General features: G+C 41.5%; 1 protein-coding gene across 3 annotated transcripts; it reads left to right on the top strand.

Annotated features, from left to right (window-relative positions):
• The first annotated feature begins 9406 nt into the window (after positions 1-9406).
• akr1a1b (aldo-keto reductase family 1, member A1b (aldehyde reductase)) lies at positions 9407-22888 on the top strand. Of its 3 annotated transcripts, none has more exons than XM_074667780.1 (9): positions 9407-9632; positions 12763-12858; positions 13266-13385; positions 15181-15332; positions 15746-15941; positions 16029-16228; positions 17089-17161; positions 22384-22470; positions 22671-22883. In XM_074667780.1, the coding sequence occupies exons 2-9, from the start codon at positions 12778-12780 to the stop codon at positions 22734-22736; spliced, it is 975 nt and encodes a 324-aa protein (XP_074523881.1). In that variant the 5' UTR covers positions 9407-9632; positions 12763-12777; the 3' UTR covers positions 22737-22883. The 3 variants fall into 3 exon arrangements, with proteins under 3 accessions (XP_074523881.1, XP_074523880.1, XP_074523879.1); XM_074667779.1 differs by having other exon boundaries at positions 9407-9639; positions 22671-22882; XM_074667778.1 differs by lacking the exon at positions 9407-9632 and adding an exon at positions 9641-9763 and having other exon boundaries at positions 22671-22888.
• The last annotated feature ends 8 nt before the right edge of the window (positions 22889-22896 follow it).

Raw genomic sequence — 22896 nt, 5'->3', positions numbered from 1 at the left:
TCAAAAAGTTAAAGCTCACTAGTTAAAACAGTTATTTTTTATTGATATGTTGACAATACTGATTTAGTTTGCATTTCCATTTTTTCTATCAAATGTGGAATTTTCTGTGCTGCCTTTATGACAAGAACTGACTGTCTTAGTTTTTTAAAACAGACTGTTTTGTTTACAAAACATGTCAAAAAGGTGAGAGAATCTGCTTAGAGTTTCTGGCTTTAAAACCTAATAATGCTCTAAATAAAAGAATCAGTGGATGTCATTGACTGGTCTGTACCAATATAACACCAAACATAGTTTATTTATATATTTACTTTCATGGGTTAAATTTGCATCGATCACATTTACAGATCATATCACAGCAAAGTAATGTGGGCCTTTACTATTTTTTTAAGTATGTATATGTATAACGTGAGTTTGTGTGCGTGGGTTAGGGTGTGGGTCGGGGGGTCAAAGTCTGGACCTCACCAATCTTGAAACTCTGGTTACGGCCCTGGAAATAAGACATCAGCTGTAGACAATACAGTGAAAGATTTTTACCTGAGGGATGATGTCAGGCGACAAGCCACTGGCAAGAAAAACACAATCACAGTACAAAAGTTGAAGAAACAAAGGAGATTGCTCTGTGACTCCCTTTTGAATCTGTCTAAAAAATTTGTGGCAGAGAAAGGTCAGTTATTGTCCTACACTAGCTTCTGTAGGAAGAGACCCTTCTGGGTTGTTCCACCCACTGAAAGAGACAGAGACACTTACCTATGTAGAACACATGAAAACCTGCAGCACATGACACATACCCTGAAAAAACTTGGGCTTTTTGGCAACACACATATGGATGACATGGTTGCTTCTACCGTCTGCAACAACTCTAAGGAATGTCATTACGGAGAATGCAGAGAGTGCTGGCTTAATGTGTATCCTCTTCTAAGAAATCCCTCTGATGAGGAAACAACTGTCACACAGTGGTGCCTTGAAAAAGTGAGCCATTCAAAACCAGGCGAGGAAGAGAAGAAAAGTTCTTTTACAGTCAAGAAGACACTCACATTAAGGAGGAGGAACTTGTATCTCAGTTCCAAGACAGATTTGCCAGATTCAGAAAATACATATTCAACACACAGTGACAGTACAAATCCTATAAATTAATCCGCGAACAGATGACAGTGAAAGACTGTCTCATTCATGTGGATTTCAGCGAAAATTACAACTGCAAATTTGCTAATGAGATCCAGTCTGTGCATTTTGGTGGGTCCCATAAACAGGTTTCTCTTCATACAGTTGTCTTATATATTAAGGATCAAAACCCAGTCCCATTTTGCTCAGTGTCCCCAAGCAGAAAGCACGATCCTGCAACCATATGGGCCCACTTAAACCCAGTGCTAGATATGATAAAAGCACAGCACCCAGCAGTGACCCAGCAAATCTGCACTTTTTCAGTGATGGTCCTACCACACAGTACAGAAAGAAGGGGAATTTCTTCCTCCTGTCTACAGAGCCATCACTTGAAGGTTTTGACAATGTGACCTGGAGCTTTTTTGAAGCTAGTCACAGAAAGGGGGCACCTGATGGCATAGGGGGGGCCCTAAAGAGACAAGCTGATACTTTGGCCAGGCAGGGTCAGGATATTGAAGATGCAGAGGCATTCTACAGCAAGGTGAAAAAAGCTGGCACATCTGTGAGGTTGTTTTTTATAGGCGAGGATGAGGTGACAGCACTGGCTCAAAGGATGCAAAATGTCCCTCTCCTCCCTATTAAAGGGACTATGAATGTTCACCAAGTGATTTCTACCACTCCTGGAACAGTCAAATACAGGGACATCAGTTGCTTTTGTCAACTAGCAGATGGATCAACAAGTTTTACTGGCCTGGCCCAAGGGAGGATGTTAACTGGTATGATGACAGCCAGATTGTGTGTTTTATTCCTGAACCTTGCCCTATCAACAGGGGATCTGTTGAGATTGATCCGATAAAGTGGAGATACCTAGAAACTCGCATGTAAACATTACAAAAAGCAAATATCAAAAATCAGCAAGTCTCCATGACTAATATGAATTTACAGCTATTTCAGAGCTGCAGTCTGCCTGTTTGTTGGCCCTTGTTTGTTTGGACTAATGACCGAGAGATGAAATAGCTCTTCGAAGTTTATCGTTATGCTTGTTAACTCCATGATGTGGAATTTTTAATGACTGTTTTAATGAGAGTCTTTAGCTATTTTAAAATGGAGGTCAATGGCTTTTTTGTGAGTTATTGTGAGATGACTAAGTCATTCAGGCCTATTCTTTCCTGTTTTCTGTTCTTTTTTATTGTTATCTTTACCTTCATCAGCTATGAATGAGAACAGTTAGATTTTCTTAATACTGAGTTGAAATGCATGAAATGAAATTAATTGTTATACAGTGTAAAGTCATTGGTGTTACATTTGTGTCATTGGTGTTACTACGAGAAAATCTGGAGGTCATGTAACATTAGACATTGTTTGAGATATTATTGTTACTTATGTCATTGCAATTTTACTTTTATCTAAATATGTTATTATTTGACTTAATCCATCGTAAATTTCAGTAATTTTATCAGCATATTTTATCTTTTATCAAAAGTACACATATTCTCCAATCAAACGTCATCACTGGAATTGAGTATAATGTTAAATATTAAAAAGAAATAATTCAAAAAATTACTGTTTTATGTCATAGTTTTTTCATCAATTTCTAGATGTTGTGATGTGTGTCTTTTGATCCATTTTATTGCATTCATGAATCTTGTAATAATAACCTAAAGTGTAGTAACACTAATGACAGAAAACTAAATATGTCATTATTTTTTTAATGACATATTTAGTTTTATTATTTTTTAATGCTTTTTTGCAATAAAAAAATAATAAAAAAGACAACTTTTCTAGTTGTCCATTAAAGTTGGTGACATGGTCAAAATGCTCATTAATACTTTCCATTAAATTAAATTCGTAAAAACGGAACTTTTTTTTTTTTCCTTTTTTGACTTGGAAAATCACCGTATTTTGATAATGATATTGGTCATTTCATGTAAATAGAAAGGTTAGGTAGCAGATTTTTTTTTTTTTATGTTGAAATGGTGAATACAAGGTAAAATTGGTGCTGAAATTGAGCATGAGTTCAGTGTCCCGTGATGCCAGTTTTTCCTCGCCACCACGACAGCAAGTGCGTCACCTCATTAAGTGTGAGTAAGTGAGTTAAAAATAGACTTTTAGTTATGTTTGAAGCTACCAGATGTATCATTTGATTTTTACACATATTGTTTTGGATGTTATGGTGGGCCATTAAGGCTGGATCGGGAAATTCTGAGTGAATACCGGAGTTCAAGTCCGCGTGCGAGATAGAAGATGGCGAGCCACCCCAGGATCCCTGGAACTGTGCATTGCACAGAAGCAAAAGCCCTCTGCTTGATTTTGTGCGTTTTCATCAAAAACTGGTAGGATTTATCCATATCTCCCTGCAAAACTGCAGAAGACTCTCAGAGACACTGGATTAACAATTCAGGAAAATCAAAGGATCACGTTTAAGAACAAAGAGACGTTTATTTGTGATCAACAAACTGTTCAGCCTTTTGCTGTATTATTTTGAGTTTGTATTTTGAATATTCTTGTTTTTGTTAACCATACATGTTGATGTAATGGCATTATTGAAGATGTAATTGTTTTGTTGGTACAAACAGAATGAGGAATGGTTGAAATTTTAAAAAGGGAACTTAACAGAACTTGAACTAAATCTTGAAACTTAAACAAAAACTAGACTTTATTCAGGATAAAACTGAGTTAACTCAAATGGATTTAAGGATCAAACTAGAGATTGAAATACACAATAACCTAGGAAAAAACATAATAATATTTTTTCTAAGCCAAATAACATGTTTAACTCTAAAAAGGTATTGATAAGCTGAATCACTTGAACACAACGGAAACAATATAATTCGTTTTTTTCTCAAACTGATATTGAACATTGTATGTCTTTTGTATGTTAAATGTTTTTGTTTGTCATTCACTAAACATATCAAGCCGGCAATTCAAACTTATTTTCTGGTCTGTAGTTATTTATTGCACTTTACATCAATCACTGCTTCAGTAGTCGAACCTAACATTGGTCCTAGTGTACTGTAACTACACCAAAAATGTTACAACTGCATTTGGGGTTGTCTTCAGTTCAATCATCTCAGGAAGCCCCAGGATGGATAAGATGATCCCAAGAAAGAAGATTTCCCCTGGAGCCCAAACGCTGGTGGTGGTGGAGAAGAGTAATGCTTCTTGGAGATGATCTTTTAATTGAAGATTTATTAGAAAATGGCCAGGATCCTGAAGAGGTGGTGAGAGGGGTGGAGGTGGGTTGGACGAACTCCACGGGCTGGATGACAGCAGGATGGGAGGAGAGAGAAAGCACTTCTAAATTTGACAACTAAGACTGATTGGTTAGGAGGGAGAGTGTGGCGGATCGTGATTGGAAAAGGACGGCTGAGACTGGAGCGAGAAGGATAGCGAGAAATTGGTTGAGGCTTCGAGAGCATGCGTGAAGAGATGGTCGCTGTTTGTGAAAGTAACGGACTTTAATGGAGGACAAAGAGCAGCCTCATTTACTGTCTAGACTCTGGAGCCGCCTACGTCTTGCGGGTCCCTGCAGCCCGCGGTTCTGGAGCCAGATACTGCTCTTTAGCTCAGTGTCGCTCCATGCCAGTGATGTAGCGAAGGAAGTGCCACGTTGTCTTAATTTTTTATTATCCATGGGGTATGTTACGAGCCTGTGGGTGCCAGTTCTTTGCAGCGTAACCGTGAGTAAAGCCCGCTGTGACGATCGGCAGGCATGTAAATACCCCTTCTCTGATGTTGGCCACACAACTTCTCCATGGCGGAATTGAGGGCAAAATGGCTCTTTCCATACAAAAGTTTGCCGACCCCTGGTCTAGCAGAATGGAGCGGCAATAATTGGCGGCAGTATTGAAGAGAGGCTGAGATTAAATAGTCTGTAAGGCCCTGTTTTACAGGTCGTAAGCCTACGCTAAGCCACAGCCTCAGTTTGCATCAATAGTCTGCGTCAATATTTTTTCCGGTTTTGCAAACATGGACGCACTACTGTTAGAGGAGGGCACCGACGTCACAGTAATTGACAAATAAGAAAAAATAAATGGAGATGGGCTTGGCTGAATGAAATGGGTGACAATGGTAAGCCATTTAGCTTATGGTGCAGGAAAATGAATATAGCAGGTGCATTGCTGTTATTAAACCATTGTTACTGAAATACTAAAAAATTGAAGTTTTGTGATTTATATCCAAGTAATGACATTAGTAAGGTCTATTGTTACGTTCTGAGAATTTACTACAAGTAGGGGCTTGGGAGCTAATGCAGCCCCCCGACCCCCTACTACCACCACCAACACAAAAAAATTCAGTCAAATGGTTTTTTTTTCACTTGTATCGATGTAATAATCAACTTTTCAAAAAAAAAAAAAAAGCTTCAAAAATTTCACTCTATGTGTAATGTGTCTATGCCATATATAGATTTACAATTTAGAAATGAGTGACCAAAAAATCTATTTTTTTTAATGATATTCTCTTTTTTTGAAATATACCTGGAGCAATGCTACTCAGAACTACAACACACAGTACAAGGTGCTCCTGAAAATTGTACTTGTTTAGAACCTGTGCCAAGTTCGGTGTATATGTGTGGTTCTGGAGGAGTGCCACTGTCCTCAGTTGTTCTGTTCTTAGGGGATGATTATCCCAACCCTTCCTGAAGACATCAAGGTCCCTTTGCAGATGGGGAAGGAAAACATGTTGGTCACAGAAGAAGTGGATGCTGTCAGAGGGATCTAGAAGACCTTCATCTTCAAGGCTGTGAAGAGTCTCATAGTGCACATTTGTTACAGCTGCAGTCGCTGCAGACGTTCTATTCCATTAGAGAAAAAGTACAATTAACTTCAAATTCTCACAGTGCATTTGTTTATTACCGGAAATGATTTTTTTTCGGAAATTATATAAAAATGCATAAATACAGTTGATAGTTCACACTCTTTCCTGACAGGAAACTGCCCCTGCCACACCCCCTGATAGTGAACATGCATCGTGCTATGTCAGCATTTTCAACTCCTTGGTCTCACTGATCAGACTTTGTGCAGCGCTAACAGCTCAGTGAAAGCATGGGTGATATTCTCAGGCATCTCAACCTGGCTGGACAGTGTTCTAACAAGTTGCATCTCCTGGTTGAAATGGTGGAAAAAGTCCACATCAAGGGGCAATTTTTTCTGACTTGAGAAAGTTTGATCAGAAGCCTCTGAAAAAATTCTTTTTTAGTTCCTCCTAGAAAATTTAACTTGCAAACACTTGCTACAAGGGGTGAATAGGAGAAATAAAATGTTTTGAAGGTCTGTGTAACGTGTGATGATTGGCACATAGAGGGAGCTGACATATTCACTGTTCCTCCAGCATTTACTCTCTGTAAGAAGACAGTAAAACACATGAATTGTCTTCTGAAATCTCTCTTGTACCTCTGCTCCTCCAGCGATGCTACATGGCACAACTGTGACATCTAGTGGACGAAATAAACAATTACATGCAGCTAGATGTCTGAATGGAAATAGGGGATTGATATTTCAAATACATCCCTGTAAGAAGACAAAAAGACATGAAATGTCTTCTAAAATCTCATTTGGGCCTCCTCTACCAATCATACAAACAGTGGGTTTTATGCCTGTTAGTCTCTGGAACAGACGTCATCACAAGACATGAAACACAAACTACAGACAGAGCTGGCCCAAGCGGTTATGAGGCCCTGAGCAAATTTCATGTGGGGGGCCCCCCTTACACTGAAGCACAGACTTCTGTTAATGAATGCTTTATCATTCACGCATGGTTATCGTTCACCAACACCTAATCTCTAACATCCGCTATAAACTAAACTACATCACTTAAACAATTATGAGTTTTTCCTTGAGTGACCAAACAGTTAAGTTGATGGCCAAACTCAGCCAGCTTTTCTCATAAGAATGTTAGCAGGTGAGCACCCCGATCTGGTGTGACGGTTTCAGCACACCCTGAGCAGGAGCAGTGCTGCCAACCTAGCTTCTTTGAGCCATATTTAGAAATCAACCCCCTCTTGTGACATTTTTTTTTTGTTTAATTGCGACTACTGACTTTTTCTGGTGTTATTGGAGACTTGAGAGACTAACATTAAAACACATATTTTTGCTGCTCTGCTCCTCTCAGTGTCCCTGTCACAGAGCAATCTCACCCCTAAATTCTAACGCACGCGCCGTGCAGGGCAGCGCCTCGCCGCGCCGCACCGCGCCCTTAAAACATAATGTGGAGCACTTAGCTTCCATTGTAATCTATCAGGCAAATTCCACTGCACGGGCTGCTGAAGCGCCAACGCGCCCAGGCGCAAGTAATATGCTTCAAGCAGTGGCGGTTGCTGGTCAGTCAAGGAGGGGAAGCTCATTTTTTTCCAGCCTACAACATAAATTTGTTTATTCATTTAAACCTAAATTCTACCCTCCATGTCAGCTTGTTAGCAGCTGGAGCTGCTATGTGAGACTACGACAGGCTGTAAGTGTGAGTGACAGGTGGAGAAGCTCTGTAGCTGTAGCTGCTCATTGGTGAAAAGAGAGAGAATCTTTTAACACAACGCTCGTCGTTTTTATGAAAGGTGAACTCGCTGGGGATCAATAAAGCCTCTGGATCAGTCCAGAACAACTGAGAAGATGCTCCGGTAGAGGGTTACACTTCAAGATCACTGACTGGCTCATTTCACTGTCAGTCACAAAGGGATTCGGCCTCAGACAGGTCATCCAATCATCATGCAGAAGCCCAGCGTCCAGGCCAGCCCACTGCCTCATAGACCCCCAGAGACGCTCAGCGTCCGGGGGCGAGACAAAGCCCAGCGTTTATCCAATGACCGTCCAGTTTTGACAGTGGAACAACCCATTCCACGCCTCTCTGCTGAAATCAGAAGACGCTCAGCGTTCGACTGTGTTAAAGCGCAGAGGTGCTGTGGAGATGAATGAGAAAGTGGTTGAGCCAGTTACCTGTGATAGGTAGCTGGTTCTGAAGAAAAGTTTAAGGAATTCTAGCGCATATTTTGCCAATGAAATGTTCACAGCAGAACATATCACCACTTTTTTTGGGGACATTTTAGGGGAAGCTGAGCTTCCCTTGCAGTTTTGGAGCAATCACCACTGGGTTTGAAATGTGCTCAATTTCTTTCAAGATTTACCAGACGCATTACATGTATTTACAATAGGTATCAGTATCGGATCGGTATCGTCAATGCCAGCCTGAATTTTACTCAGGATTGGATCGGAAAGGAAATCGGTGGTATCGAACATCACCAGCTACATTACAGAAATCTTCATATAAACAGTCTACATTAGGCTTATTTTAATTATATATATGCTCAGTGCGTTGAAGCGTTTTCTGCTGCGCTCTGTGTGTGTGTGATCAGACATCGACTCAGCTCGGCAGTGATCGGACTTTTCCGTCCGATCACTGCCACTGGCGCTTGCGGCGCTTGCGGCGCTTGCGGCGCTTGCGGCGCTTGCGGCGCTTGCGGCGCTTGCGGCGCTTGCGGCGCTTGCGGCGCTTGCGGCGCTTGCGGCGCTTGCGGCGCTTGCGGCTCGCGGAAGAAATAGAGAGAAGCGGAGCGGAGGCACTCCAGAGCGCTAGCCATTCCTTGCGCGGTGCTTCCGCGCGCGTGCTGTGTGAACAATTACATCTGTTAACCCTGGTGCCGATCCGAAACTGCTGTGCAAGGCACCAGGGTTCAGCGCGCGGTGCGTCCTTGCGTAAGGTGGAGGCAGGGACAGCATGCAGGGGCGGTGGAGGCAGCTCTGTTGCTAAGGTAAGTGCTGAAAGGTGACAGGTAGTTCTGAATAATGTCACATGACTTATTGGGAGGCTTAGTGTTTTCTAAATCTTCTAATGCCCAGTGCAACAGTACATGTATAAAATATTTGAAAGGCATAATCCTTGAATCAAATGGAGAACAAATACCAAAAGTCAGTCCTTTGTATTGTACCAGAGCGTAATAGTAGTCAGGAATTGCAGATCATGCCCGCTCCAAGGAAAAACAAGGAAAAACAATGAAAGAGAGGGATAACTTTTAATCTGAAAACACGATAAAATGAACAAGAATGCAGGAGAACTCCCAGACCCCCCACCAAAATATGTCCCCCTCACATTCAAAAAGGTGCTGACGCCCTTGATCTGAACACATATGCAGACACACAAACAGCTGTTAGAGCTGACTGACAGATGATCCAGAGGTGATCAGCTGATGCCGTCATCACTGAAACACGTCGCTTCACGTGACGCTCGAGGAAACGACGTCTTGTTTTCCAAAAAGAATCTCCTCGATTCCTCTTTTCGTTTCCTTCATCTGTCCATCCAGGGGAGGGGCTGAAACGCAAGTGAACGACGCAAGTGAAGGAAGCGAGGATGAAACTTTGGAGTTTTGGAACCAATTAGGAACCAGTAGGGCGGTAACACCGGAAAAGGAAATGTCACACACATAAAGTGATGTATTTGAATATTGTGCAGAAAACAACGGTGGTGCGCATTGGTCTTGAGCCCTGTTTGGGAGAGGAGAAGAAGAAGAAGAAGGAGCACATTTCTCTGAAACGCAGCTCTGGGTGAGCGGTGAGTGTGAGCTGCTGCTGTCTGTCTGTTATGCAATCACTGAGCCGAACAGATCATGCACTCGTTCAGACGTGAGGTCTTAAAGCAGCTTTTGCACCGTTTCAGTTGTATCTCTGGCAGCAGGGTGAGTGTTTCACGGGTTGACTGTGTGTTATTTTACATGCGAAGTAAAACGTGTCTGGAGGCGGGGACGCTGAGGCTCGTTTGATGTGTAATGTGAGCTGAAGCTAAAGCTTAAGCTAGCAGCAGATATGTGAAGGAGCAGAGACTTGATTATGTCATGGAGTGTGACCATTAAAGTCACTGACGAGCATTTGTGCTCAGTTATTTATGGACTGAAACAGCCTTGTATTTCATCAGCCATTGCGTGTTTGCTAAATGTTGACCCAGCTTTACTGAACTTTGATATTCGTGGACAGGTTTCCACATATTGAGGTGTCAGAGCTGCCGAGCTCGAGGTCAGATCCTGAGGTGTATCGCGCGCGTGATTTCCTGTGGAATCAGCTGACAGATCTGGGAAAAGAGGATGTCTGCTCTTTGTCTGGAGGTTGCAGCCTCATCAACTCCGGTTTCAGACTGTAACTCTGTGTTTTTAGCTCAGATGGAGTGCTGTGATAAACCACAACAAATGTAATAACGTAAATAAACAGAAGGCTGAGTTATGATTTAACCTGAGGCCATCAGAACCAGAGCTGCTTTAAGTGAGTTTGAGCAGAGAAATAAAAAACAGAACTCTAATCTATGGTGAGCTACAAAGATCTGTCTCCAAGCTTAACTCATTTTTGTTTGCATAATAAGTTAGATCATGAAAAAAATATCTGACTGAGCCTTGAGTGACTAAGGATCTTAATGTTTGTCTACTTTAAAAACATCCACAAATTACACCGTTATTAATAAGCTCTTTGCATTTTTTTTTTATATTTTATTCAGTGGTTATTCTATGATTCATTTGCAAAGGGTGGTCAATGGTGTGTGTGTGTGTGTGTGTGTGTGTGTGTGTGTGTGTGTGTGTGTGTGTGTGTGTGTGTGTGTGTGTGTGTGTGTATTTTAGGGTGCACCAAATTACTGTGTTACTCATAACACCTAACAAAACACCTTATTACATCTTTAATCTCATTGCCTAAAACAACTTTTAGAGAAATGATCTTCATTGTATAGCTTAATAGTAGTGGTGGGACTTGATTAAAAAAATTAATCGAATTAATTATGCCCTTTAATTATTTACTTATAATTAATTAATCGTAATTAATCACATTTTAATCACATCTATATACAACATCAGAAGCAATACTTTTCAATTCAATTCAATTGAAACAGATTTTGTAGAAGACTAAATCATTGAATATTCTCAAACGCAAGTTTAAACAACAAAATCCTGTTTATTTTGGTTAGAAGATGTTTTTTTGTGGACAGATTAAAAAATAATCTAATTATTTACAGGATTTGTAATTAATGAATCTAATTAATCACATTTTAATCTTATATCTGCTTATGGTACCCCTCATAAAGAATTTGAATTTAGGGCATTACAAAATTATATTGCGTGACTTATGGATTGAATACACGAAAAAGAGAAGATTTGTAAATCCTTTTTTTTCATCTGGACAATATAAATTAAAATGTCCGTGTTTCCTGCCATTGACATTCGATTACTGTTTGCTGCGTTTATAGAAGTAAATTATATTTTTCAGCGGAGGGAGGCGGGGTCTGGTGGAGCTTGTCAATCAAAATCCTGCTCATAAACTACTGTGGGTGGTGCGCTCTTTAGACGAGAGCTCAGCATGGATATGAGGAGAAATGTAGATGACAGAGACACAGAGAGACGCTGGGAGTCAGAAAAGTTCAGGCAGCTCACGCTCCAACTGAGGATGTGTTGCTGTAGCTCAGAGAGAAAGAGCGGCGCCATCGTGAGAAAAGACGACAGAGATCATGGAGAGGATCAAAGGATGGAGCGCCCGAGATGAACACGATCAAAAAAGTTTGATATTTCTATTTTTTGGACCAAAAACAGGAAGAAAGACATAAAAGAAGAGAGTCCCCTCTTCTTAAGTAACTTTGGTGTTTACATGGTCAGAGAAAACATTATTATTTGGGTCTTAAACAATCCTTCAGGATGCTCTGAAATGGCTGGCAGCCAATGAGTTAATCTTGCGTTGATTTTCACAACGCGTTAAAGTGAGGTGTAATGGAGTGGAGGACTGACCAACAGTTCATGCCCTGCAGAGTACAGACAGCATATGCACCCATGCAGTCACTTATTGTTCAGCAGGGTCTCATATCTGCTGTGTTCCCTCCTCACTCAGGATTACAAAACTTCATCACAACACAAATTAATGTCCAATGGTACAATCCACTTAAATAGTTAAAGTAATCTGACAAAACTTTTTTTTTTTAATTTAACCTTACTTAGAAGATTTGATTGCAAACAATTCTGGGTTAACAGTGCAGATCAAAGAATGCTTTATTGTAACAACAGGACAAACGTTGCAACCATGAGTGAGAAGGGGACAGCATTTATGGGCTACCTTGTGTTTCAGAAGTATTTTAATGACCTTGACATTTCATCTCATGGAATTGTTGAAGGGGAAAAAACGCTCTTGGTGAGAATGTAAGACTTACTCTGAACTGACCTAAGGCTGGAAGTTTGACACCGAGGTATTCGCTGTGCAGTATTTAGGTGCTGCTTTCGCTGTAAAACTATGACATTACTACAGAAAAATACACTACATTTAAGGTGACTGTGGAGTGATTTTTTTAAGTGGATCTAGCAGAATATTTTTATCAGTCGAATATTAATGCGCTGATAGTAGGATATCACATTGAGTGTGTATGTGTGTGTGTGGTCACAGTGAATGATTTTTATTCAGGATATAAATCCAGTTCATCAGGACAAACTGCTCATCATCACCTCTCTCATCCTGGGTGCGTGTGTGTGTGTGTGTGTGTGTGTGTGTGTGTGTGTGTGTATTTATTCTTGAGGGCGTGGCAGCTTTGAGTGAATACAACCTCATTACAGTCTGAGTACCTGAGTGTATTCCTGCACATCTTTCTTGCTGCGGTGGCTGTAATCATCAGAGTCAGCTTCCCTCACAGACTGAATCAGGCTCTCTTTGTCCTTTTAAGGTGCTTCTTAGAGGCATGAATGACTTTGCAGTTCTCAACACGGGGCGCAAGATGCCCCTGATTGGGCTGGGAACGTGGAAGAGTGAGCCAGGGCAGGTAAGCTGCAAAAAAACAATATTATTAAGAAAAAATTGGGGGAAAGAATAGAGAAAAAAATGGAAAGATCACGTTTTTTAATTAGATCTCTGATTTTCCTTTGTGTCCATCAGTTTCCTTCTTAATCTCTACCTAAATGTTTAAATATATTCACACTCTCAATGTGTGAATGTCTTTCTGTTGAAATCCTATCTGTTGACTGTATGATCTCTCAGAAAGTGAAAGTAAAATTGTTGCTGGTTGTGATGATACTGTTTTGAACACATTTGTAATATAAATCTGTGAATCCAGCAGCAAATTACAAAAAAAAAAAAAAAAAGATCAAGTGGACTCACAGAAATGACAATGTTGCTCTGCCTGTACCAGCCCTCAAGTTTATTGTTACTTCTTTCATTTTCTGTCAAAAGGTGAAACAAGCTGTTATTTGGGCTTTGGAATCTGGGTATCGACACATCGACTGTGCATCCATCTATGGAAATGAGGCGGAGATCGGAGAGGCTTTACAGGAAGTGCTCGGCTCAGGAAAGGTAAAACTGTTTCACTGAACTACATCAGGGCCTCAAGTTTCAGTGCAAACAGAGAAAGTGGATAACACGCCCTCATGGACCACAGGCTTTTGACCCAGACTGTGGCCCAAATCCTGTGGTAAAGACTGAACCGTGTACCTGTACCCTTGTCACTATGCAGCCAGATGTGTAGATTTTTGTGCCGGTGACCTCCATCCAGTTCCTGTTGGATTTTTTAGTTGTTACATCATCATGTTTCTCTCTCTGAACAGTACAGAGAGACTAATAAACACTTCTGTCTTTAGCAGGAAAGACTGCTGTAACGCTGTCCTTTCTGCTCGACCCAAGAATATAATAAATCAGATGTGATTAAGTTAAACTGTAGCTTCTTACAAAGACCAGGAGAGCCACATCATGCCTGTTTTCAAATCTGGTTGCCTGTAAGTTTTCAATCAGTTAACAAGGCACAACAGGGTCTGGGCCCAGACCATGTCTCAAATGCTTAAAGTTTATGTATCTGGACTTCCTCTCGTATCTTCCAGCTCCTCTCTTTTAGCTGTTCCTCAGAGCAGAACTGTAACTCTTGGTGACGATGCTTTTAGCTGTGACGCTCCACGACTGTGGAACAGCCTGAATCTGAGCAGAGCTACAGACACTGAGACGTAACCTAAGACGTGTTTATTCAGTCTGACTTCTACAAAAGGTTTTTTTTTAGTTATATAACAGTTATATAACAAATATGACTGTTAAACAAAGCGTAGATTTAGGTTATTAACTTTCGAAATAAGACTTTTACAAGAACGTAAATAAGACCTGAAATAGTCACCCTTGAACCGTTTCACATTTCAGATGGACTTCCATGTATCATTTTATGTTATAAGGGGTATTCAGACAGAATAATTAATACATTACTAACTGTTCATACTAAATAAACATAATTAATAATAATTAATACACCTTTACTGAGCTGAAAGTAAAACACAACTTCCACACCTCCACTGCGGTAGATGGCGCTGAAGAGCTACTAAACTGTATAACAAAAACAGTCTCAAAGTATATCTAAAATATTTTATTCCTAAACTTGATGATATGGGTTATGATGCAGAATATGTCAATGTTATTTCTCTATTTTAGGGTCAGTTAATTTAAAATCGTTTTAAGTTTAATTTTTACAGTGTGGAAGACTGATAAAATCATATTCATAGTAGCACTTGTATCCTACTGGACCCAAGTATCCTGATGTGTATCGTATTGTGAGGTTCTTGCCAATACTTACTCCTGGTAACAATGCGCTGGAATGATGGTTATTACGAACCTTCAGTCTCCTGGTTTATGTCCAATCACGTTGGTAAACGATTGATAGAAGACAAATTAAAGCCGCTTTTCCACCAAGCCATTCAGTTTGGTTTGTTTCGTTATGGTGTGCATTTTGTAACTTTGTAACAAAGAGCCACATGCCAATCACAAATAAGACGAATTGCTGGATGTCTTCAATCATTGGTTTTTGATTTACTGTGTCACGTTTTTCTTTTCTGTTCGATTTATTAGCGGGGTACACTGTGTCGTGATTCTACTGTGTCACACTGTTACATAACTGATGCGCCGTGAATCTGGCTTACACGCTGCCTACCAAGAAGGGCACGGTTAGCTGTGGAAACACAAACAGGACCAGGCTTTACTGATCCAACCAGTACCAAACTTATACAAAGAGCAGTTTCCTGCTCTAACACCCATCCCATCCTCTCCAGATTAATGTGTAAAAGCACAAAAATGAAACCTGTAACCCTCTTTATCTCACTGTTTGTTTGTGTGCCAGGCTCTGAGACGAGAGGACGTCTTCATCACATCCAAACTGTGGAACAACCGACATCACCCCGAGGACGTGGAGCCCTCTCTGCTGAAGACTCTGAAAGACCTGAAGCTTGAATACCTGGACCTCTACCTCATCCACTGGCCCTACGCCTTCAAGTGAGCTACACCTCCATTTGTGTCCATTAGTCACATGAATAAGTCTTTACTCCACCATAACACCTTTGTTTTTGTTCTTTTCGAATAATACATACCTTTCATTAAAATACGTTGAGTTACAGTATTACTACAGCACTGTTTACATTGTTACCCTGTTCTTATGTTTAACACCCGTATCTCAGGGTTTCAGCTTTGCCACATGTGCTGAAAGTTTACTGTTTACACCAGGATAACAGACCTATGGCATTAGATCCATAATGTATCAACAAATGTGTTTTTTTTGCAAGTGCTGATCCTGATCTTAAGTATTGGATCATGTTTTGGTATCAGCAGATGTTAAATATAAAACAATCAGATTGGTATTTTCATGGTTATTGTTCTTATAAAAGCGTCTGTGTGTCTCTTGCTCCCAGACGAGGAGATGTGGCCTTTCCCAGAACAGAGGAAGGCACTTTACTGTACGACAACATCGACTACAAGCTGACCTGGGCCGCCATGGAGAAGCTGGTGGGCAAAGGCCTTGTCCGATCCATCGGCCTGTCCAACTTCAACAGTAGACAGATTGATGACGTTTTGTCTGTGGCCAGGATCAAACCCACCGTCCTGCAGGTTGGTGAAGTGTGAACACACACACGTCAGGTTTGGTGATGTGACTGCTCCAAATAACACTGGTAACTCTGCATTTTGGTTTGGTAGGTAGAGGGACACCCCTACCTAGCCCAGGAAGAGCTTCTGGCTCACTGTCGGAACCAGGGTCTGGTGATGACAGCATACAGTCCTCTGGGTTCTCCTGACCGGGCCTGGAAACATCCTGATGAGCCTGTTCTGCTCCAGGAGCCGGTGCTCGCTGCTTTAGCAGAGAAATATAAAAAGTCTCCTGCTCAGATTATCCTAAGGTGATTCTCCTGTGAAGTCTATGAAATAGAGCTGACCCTGCAGTTAAAATATGCTGTTACTATACACACATTTTATCTCTCAGGCTGTTTAAGAAAAGAATTCATTAAAAAAAAAAAGTTTTTAAAGTTTCTTTATTTGAGGTAAAAAAGGAAGGGAGTGATGAATGTCTGCTTCCTGGGACAGATGTGAAGGAGAGGAGTGATAACTAAGTTTGTAAAAATCCCACATGCTGTGTAAGAAGTTTGAAAAACAATAACAACATCATCAGGCGTTAATTAAATTAAAAAATGAAACACACCTTGACATCTCACCTCAACGGTTCATGGAAAACAACTGAAACACAGCAGGGTCTTTTGGAGTCACCCCCTCCAAACACTCAATGATGAACTGATCTTTAATGTTTTTCTTTGATTCATGTTGAGCTTTTTTAAATTAGTTTTATTTAATTAAAAGTCTGATGTTCTGTATTAACTGTATGGTGTATTTACTCACACCCGATGCTGTGAGGCTGAGTGGGTGCAGATGCAGGTTCTTGCAAGCTAGAGTGCGTGGACTTTTTCCTAAACAATCAGAGACACCTCTCTCTCTCAGTGAAATATGGAGGGGTATCACTTCCTGTAAACATCTAGAGAGAGAAATCAAACCAGACATCACTATCTGAGGGTTAGCTTTATGTTCAACTTTTCCTATTTAATTTCGAAGTCATGGAGAGTGGGGGATGACATGTGGGAAACCATAGGATTGGATTCAAATTTGAGCGACTCGCTCAAGGGCAAAGTTTACTGGGTGTGACCTGGCCCGCTAGGCCGTCTGCGCCCCACCATGCACCACTTCAAATGTGTTTTTTTTGTATTTGCAGGTGGCAGACTCAGAGAGGTGTGGTAACAATCCCAAAAAGTGTGACTGAGTCGCGTATCAAAGAGAACAACCAGGTGAGTGAAACTGTATCAGCAGAGCACACCATGGTGTACATGAGCCCAACTACCATCCTTGGCCCATATTCACAAAGCATCCTAAAGGCTAAAAGTAGCTCTTAGTGATGTCATTCTAAGAAGAGTCTTAGAATTCCTCGAATTCTGAGACTTTTCTTAGAATTTTCCCTTGGTAAGATTAAAGTTATTCACAAAGTCTCTTAAGGCTCATGAGAGATCCTAAGGTGAAAAACTTTAAGGAGTAGGGATGGGTACCAAGTTAGGTACTTTTATAGGTACATACCGAATTCTGTCAAAAGTACCAATGCACGTAAAATCAAAAGGTACCATGCTTAGGTGCCTAAATGCATCCCTGTGACTGTGAGGGAGTGGAAGAGTAAGCGATTTTCCATGCTGGACTTGAACACAGCATTGCAAGGTTATATATCGAAGAATAAACATTCATTCAATCAATCGTTCATTTTCTGAACTGCTTATCCTGTTCAGGGTCGCTGGTGGCAGGAGCCTATCCCAGCTGTCATTGGGTGAGACGCGGGGTACACCCTGGACTGGTCACCAGTCAATCACAGGGCTGACACAGACAACCATTCTTTCACACACTCACACCTATGGGCAATTTCCAGTGACCAATTAACCTAATGAGCATGTTTTTGGACTGTGGGAGGAAGCCAGAGTACCCGGAGAGAACCCACACATGCACAGGGAGAACAAGCAAACTCCAAACACAAAGGTCTGTGGTGACCTTCTTGCTGTGAGGTGCAGCACTAATTGTTGTGCCACCGTGCAGCCCGATGAATAAACATCTTAATTAAAAAAAAACAAAACATATTATTTTATTAATAAATTGATACTTTTTACCACATTAACACAAAAAGTGCTGAAAATTGGTACTGATGAGAACCGAAACCGATTGCCAGGTACTGTATCGTTTCAAATGTGAAAGGTACCTATCTCTAGTTAGGAGGAGGGAGGAGAACTTTTATGCCGCGGCCACACCAAACGCGAACACGCGAATTTACTCGCGCGAATGGCCTGTCACGCGCCGCGTGAACGCCCGAGTCTCGCCGCTGGACTTTTTTGACAAGCTGAGGCGCGAACACGCGAATGCGCGGTACTGCGCATGCGGAGTAGAGAGCTCGTTCATTTAAAGACCGAAAGTCCAAAAGAGCATCTGAAAAACAATGAGCTGTGGTTTCCAAAGCATGACAGGAGAGTGTGTGAAAGCTTTGAAGATCACAATCAATGCCTGCTTCCTCCTCCTGGTAATCCACCAGCCCTGCTTGGCTGTTCCCTGCGATCTCATCCCCGATCCCCCGAACCTCCGACCCCCGTATTCCCCGACCACCCGAACCCCCGACCCATGTTCCCGGAGGTCTCCCTGGGGATAATGAAGGGGTGGAGGAAAGAGAGAAGAACAGAGAACTTCCATCTTTTCCCTGGCTCTGCCCCTGCCCTGCTCTCTCCTCCTCTCTATCAGGCTCAAAACTCTGCTGAGGAAAACGCAGTCGGACTCAGTGATAGCCCGTGCAGGCAAATCCAGCTGGGAACGAATGTTTTCAGAACTTACATTTAAAACCAGTCTCCTCAGAGACTTTCAACCAAGCCTGCTCCTGTTTTTCCGGTCTCTGTAGAGTACACACGTCGTATCGTATAACTCTGGATGATGACACACCACACAGATTGTTTTCTCCTCCATCCTCTGGCGGAGTTGGAGCCGGAGCAGGCAGCGGTTGCCCCCCAACGTCGTCAAAACAATGACGTCGTGGGGGAAATATTTTGAACTCGCGCGAATTCGCGTCTACCGCCCAAACGCGTGAACGCTTCAAACTCGCCGCGCCAAACGCGCGAATCGCGCCGCCCGAGGCGAATCGGCGGCTAAACGCGTCTTTGCATTGACTTTGTATGTAATCGCGCCGCAAATTCGCGTTTGGTGTGGCCGCACCATGCAGAAGCCTAAAGTGAACACTGATACTGATGTCAGACTTTCCCAACACAGTTTCTGCCACCTGAGACAGCTGTTTATCTAGTGATCAACCCCCTAATCAGAGCAGATGAAATTCTATAACATTCATACAGTTGAAAAACACTGTTGTACCCTAAGTGGTAGCCCACGAAACTGTTTAACAACTTCACTTTGTGCTGTAATCTCCTCTCTCACTTGGGATTACAGTACGTACCCGTGCTTCTCACACTCACATGGAGTGTGCGCGTGAGAGGGAGCGACGCTTTGACATGTTGGGCGATGTACTCCCAAGTCTGCCTCTTCCCTTGTGCCTCGAGACCTAAGTTCCCTCTCAGTACTCTTTTATTCTCCTCCATGAGCTGAGCCAACAGCAGGCTCTTCTGTCTAGTTCTTTTTTTATCGTCTTTGTCGTTCTGCAAAATCAAACCACTTTTTTAAAAGATGCCATCAGTTACAGGAAGTGCTGACAGCTGAGTCTCCCTGCACCATTTAAATCAAACACACTGAGTAGAAACATGACCAGCATGGACTGTAAACGGATTAATAAGCAAATCAATATAAATGTGTGAATGAGATACGTTCTTACATTTTGAAGCTGTGTCACTATTAGTTTAATTTAGCTAAGTTTTATCAGCATGATATTAAATGAATGTCACAATCACACATTTCTTGATACAGTGTGAGTTATGTGATCCGTTGGTTTCACTGTCCATTCATAATTAGGAGCACAAAGTATTTTTCCCCCTCATCTTTTCCTCTTTTTGTACCAACCAATCACAGCTTTCAGGGACTGTGTCATACCTAGCAACAGGGTCATCACACCTTACTAAGATAAAAGTTTCTGTCTTCTTGCTCAGAGCTGCTCTCAGAAGCTTCCTGAATCACTCTTAAACTAAGACTCCTTGCCAGGAATTTTTAGGCTAAGTTCGGAGCTCTCTGAGAGGACTCTGAGAAGCTTTGTGAATATGGGCCCTGATTTTCATGCCCAGCATCAAGAGAGACCAGAGTGAGGGCATACACGTTCACGTGTGGTCATGTGCTGCTGCAGTCACTGCTAGGATAAAGAGATGCTTCAGATCAAGCTTGTTTTTCAAAGATTTTAAAGTTATTGTTCACTGAAAAACAATGAGTAGAAGAGAGAAAAGCACAAACTTTTACTAACGTCAGCCAGATGGTACAATGATCAGAGAGCATTGATCGAGGTGATGTTAGCAGCTGGAGTGATTCACCTCAACGGCAGATGTTGATTTCTCAGTTTAAACTCTTGATCAGTATCAGCTGAGCTGCAGTTTTTTCTGTGACACCTGAACTGATGAGTTGGTTTTCTTAATAACAGAAAAAAGGGCCCATTTATGGCCCACACACAGAGCTCCAAACTCTCACTTCATCTATAATTACATCTCCTGACCTATGGGATTTCATCTGGATCCAATTATAGCAGCAATTTAACTGTTTTAATTGACTAAAAGCAAAGTTCAAACCGGCCACTGGGAGAGATCATACGCAGGATCAGACAAATTGTCCTGTGCAGACAGCATTCAGTTTCTCTGCTGGCGTAAATCATTTGTGGCGTCCTTGTGCTGTAACCTCTCCTGTTAAAAAACCATCCCATTTCAAATTTATTTGTAAAGCACATCTAAAAACAACAAAATGCTGACTAAAGTGCTGCACAGTTAAAGTTGAAAACAATAATTAAAAAATTAAAAAATAAAATACAGAAGTTGGACAAAAGTAAAAGCTGGAGGATATAAATGGAACAGTTTAAACAGAAAAGGATTAAAAGCCACGTTCTCAAGCAAAGCGGAGAGCCGGGGAGTAAAAGTCTATTTTAAGGTTTGATTTAAAAACCGGCAGAGAGGAGGACACGCTAACATGAAGACGAGGAGCGCTCCAGAGCTGAGACAGCTCAGTCACCCCTGAGCTTCAACTTTGACCTGGGAACAGTCAGAAGACACTGATCAGAGAATCTGGGTGTCTGAGGGAAAATATGAGGTTTCAAAAGGTCAAAAGGAGAGGGGTCAGCCCATTTAGAGATGTAAAGGTTAATAACAAAACTTTAAAATCAATCCTAAAACACACAGGAAGCCAGTCAGCTAAACTGGGGGAAACACGGTGGTATGTAAAGGATTTAGAGAGGTTTGGCTGGAACTAAAAAGGAGTTGTGATATATACATCATAATCTTCTCAAAAAGACGTTTCTCTTTTCCCCATTCCAAAATATATTTGGAACCTCAACATTCAGTCCCACTCAACCCTGAACAAAATAATATCAAATTACAGTAGTAACAGATTTGAACAATTTACAGTTACTGAAAAGTAATCACACAAATCAAGGGAAATAGCTCCAACTCTTTTGTTAATGAAAGAAATGTGTTTTTTACAAATGCAAAAAGCTCCACACTATCAGAGTTGACTTGACGCTTGTATTTAGAAAACAAGACCGGACTCAAATTCTTCTCTTGTAGCCCGTACTTGGTCTTCAGGTTATGTTCTGTATTCATAGGACATGTCCAAAAAAGTTGTGGTTGAGCATCACACTGTGTTTTCTTTATCTCTCTTCGCTTCACCGGCTTCCAGTACCAGCTCGAATCTAATTCAGAGCTCTTCTTCTGGCTTACAAAGCATTGACAAGAACGGCTCCTGCCTACCTGGGGTCCCTCTTCCAGGTCTACACTCCTTCTCACCCACTACGCTCTGCTTGTGAAAGACGCCTGGTGCTCCCAGCCCAGCGTGGCTCTAAATCATTAGCCAGACTCTTCTCCTCTGTTGTGCTCAAATGGTGGAATAAATTACCTGACTTTATACAATCTGCAGAGTCCCTTTCTACTTTAAAGAGATGTCTGAAAATTCATCTGTTCATGGAACACTTGTGCACTTAATCTGGCCCTTCTCCTCTTTGCCCTCAGGGATAGAATGAGTCAGTAGGTCTAAGACTCAGCTCTTATGATTTTTTAGCACTATTACTGAATTTTGTTGAAGATTGAAGTATACTGTTGCAGCAATTAATTGTGGTTTGTTTGCTTGTTGATTATTGTACCCCCCCCCAAGCTGAATAACTTGTAGCACTGTTGTCACACTAACTAGGTTTTCCTTTTGTCTAAATTCTTGCTTGTGTTGTACGTCACTTTGGACAAAAGTGTCTGCTAAATGACTGTAAACTGTAATCTCCATGTTTGAAGTCTTGATGTGTGTGTGTGTGTGTGTGTGTGTGTGTGTGTGTGTGTGTGTGTGTGTGTGTGTGTGTGTGTGATGTTCTCAGGTGTTTGACTTCACCCTTGAAGCAGACGAAATGAAAAGTGTAACAGCATTGAACAAAGGGTGGCGCTACATCGTACCAATGACTCAAGTGAGTAGGTTTGAATGGTCTTTGTTTATTTTTATTTGATATTAACTGTTTCACACACAGCTCTATCTCAGGGTTCCCTTATCAACAGGGAGCTTGACTGCATGGCTCACATCATTATTTAAACTAAATGAAACTGTTCTGTGATCAGGACGCACTGAGTCATGCTCAGACATTCATGTACTGCTGTTTGGATCCTGCAGGTGGACGGACAACGTGTTCCCAGAGATGCAGGACATCCTCACTACCCCTTCAACGACCCCTATTGACCACTCATTCAAATACCTGGATTTGTGCCTTCAATCGCCACCACCAACTACACATCCACCCCCCACATCATGTATAACTGTCCCAGGGTTGTGGCATCCGCCTATCTGTAGATCATATTAAATCAAGCACTTCTCATTAAAACATTCAAAGTTAATGTTG

This window comes from Halichoeres trimaculatus, unplaced genomic scaffold (genome assembly GCF_033239565.1).
Source record: "Halichoeres trimaculatus isolate MK-OKI-2021-1 unplaced genomic scaffold, fHalTri1.1 fHalTri1_scaffold_4, whole genome shotgun sequence".
NCBI classification, from domain to species: Eukaryota; Metazoa; Chordata; class Actinopteri; order Labriformes; family Labridae; genus Halichoeres; species Halichoeres trimaculatus.
The sequence above is the reverse complement of the archived record's forward strand: the minus strand, read 5'-3'. Positions and strand labels throughout refer to the sequence as shown.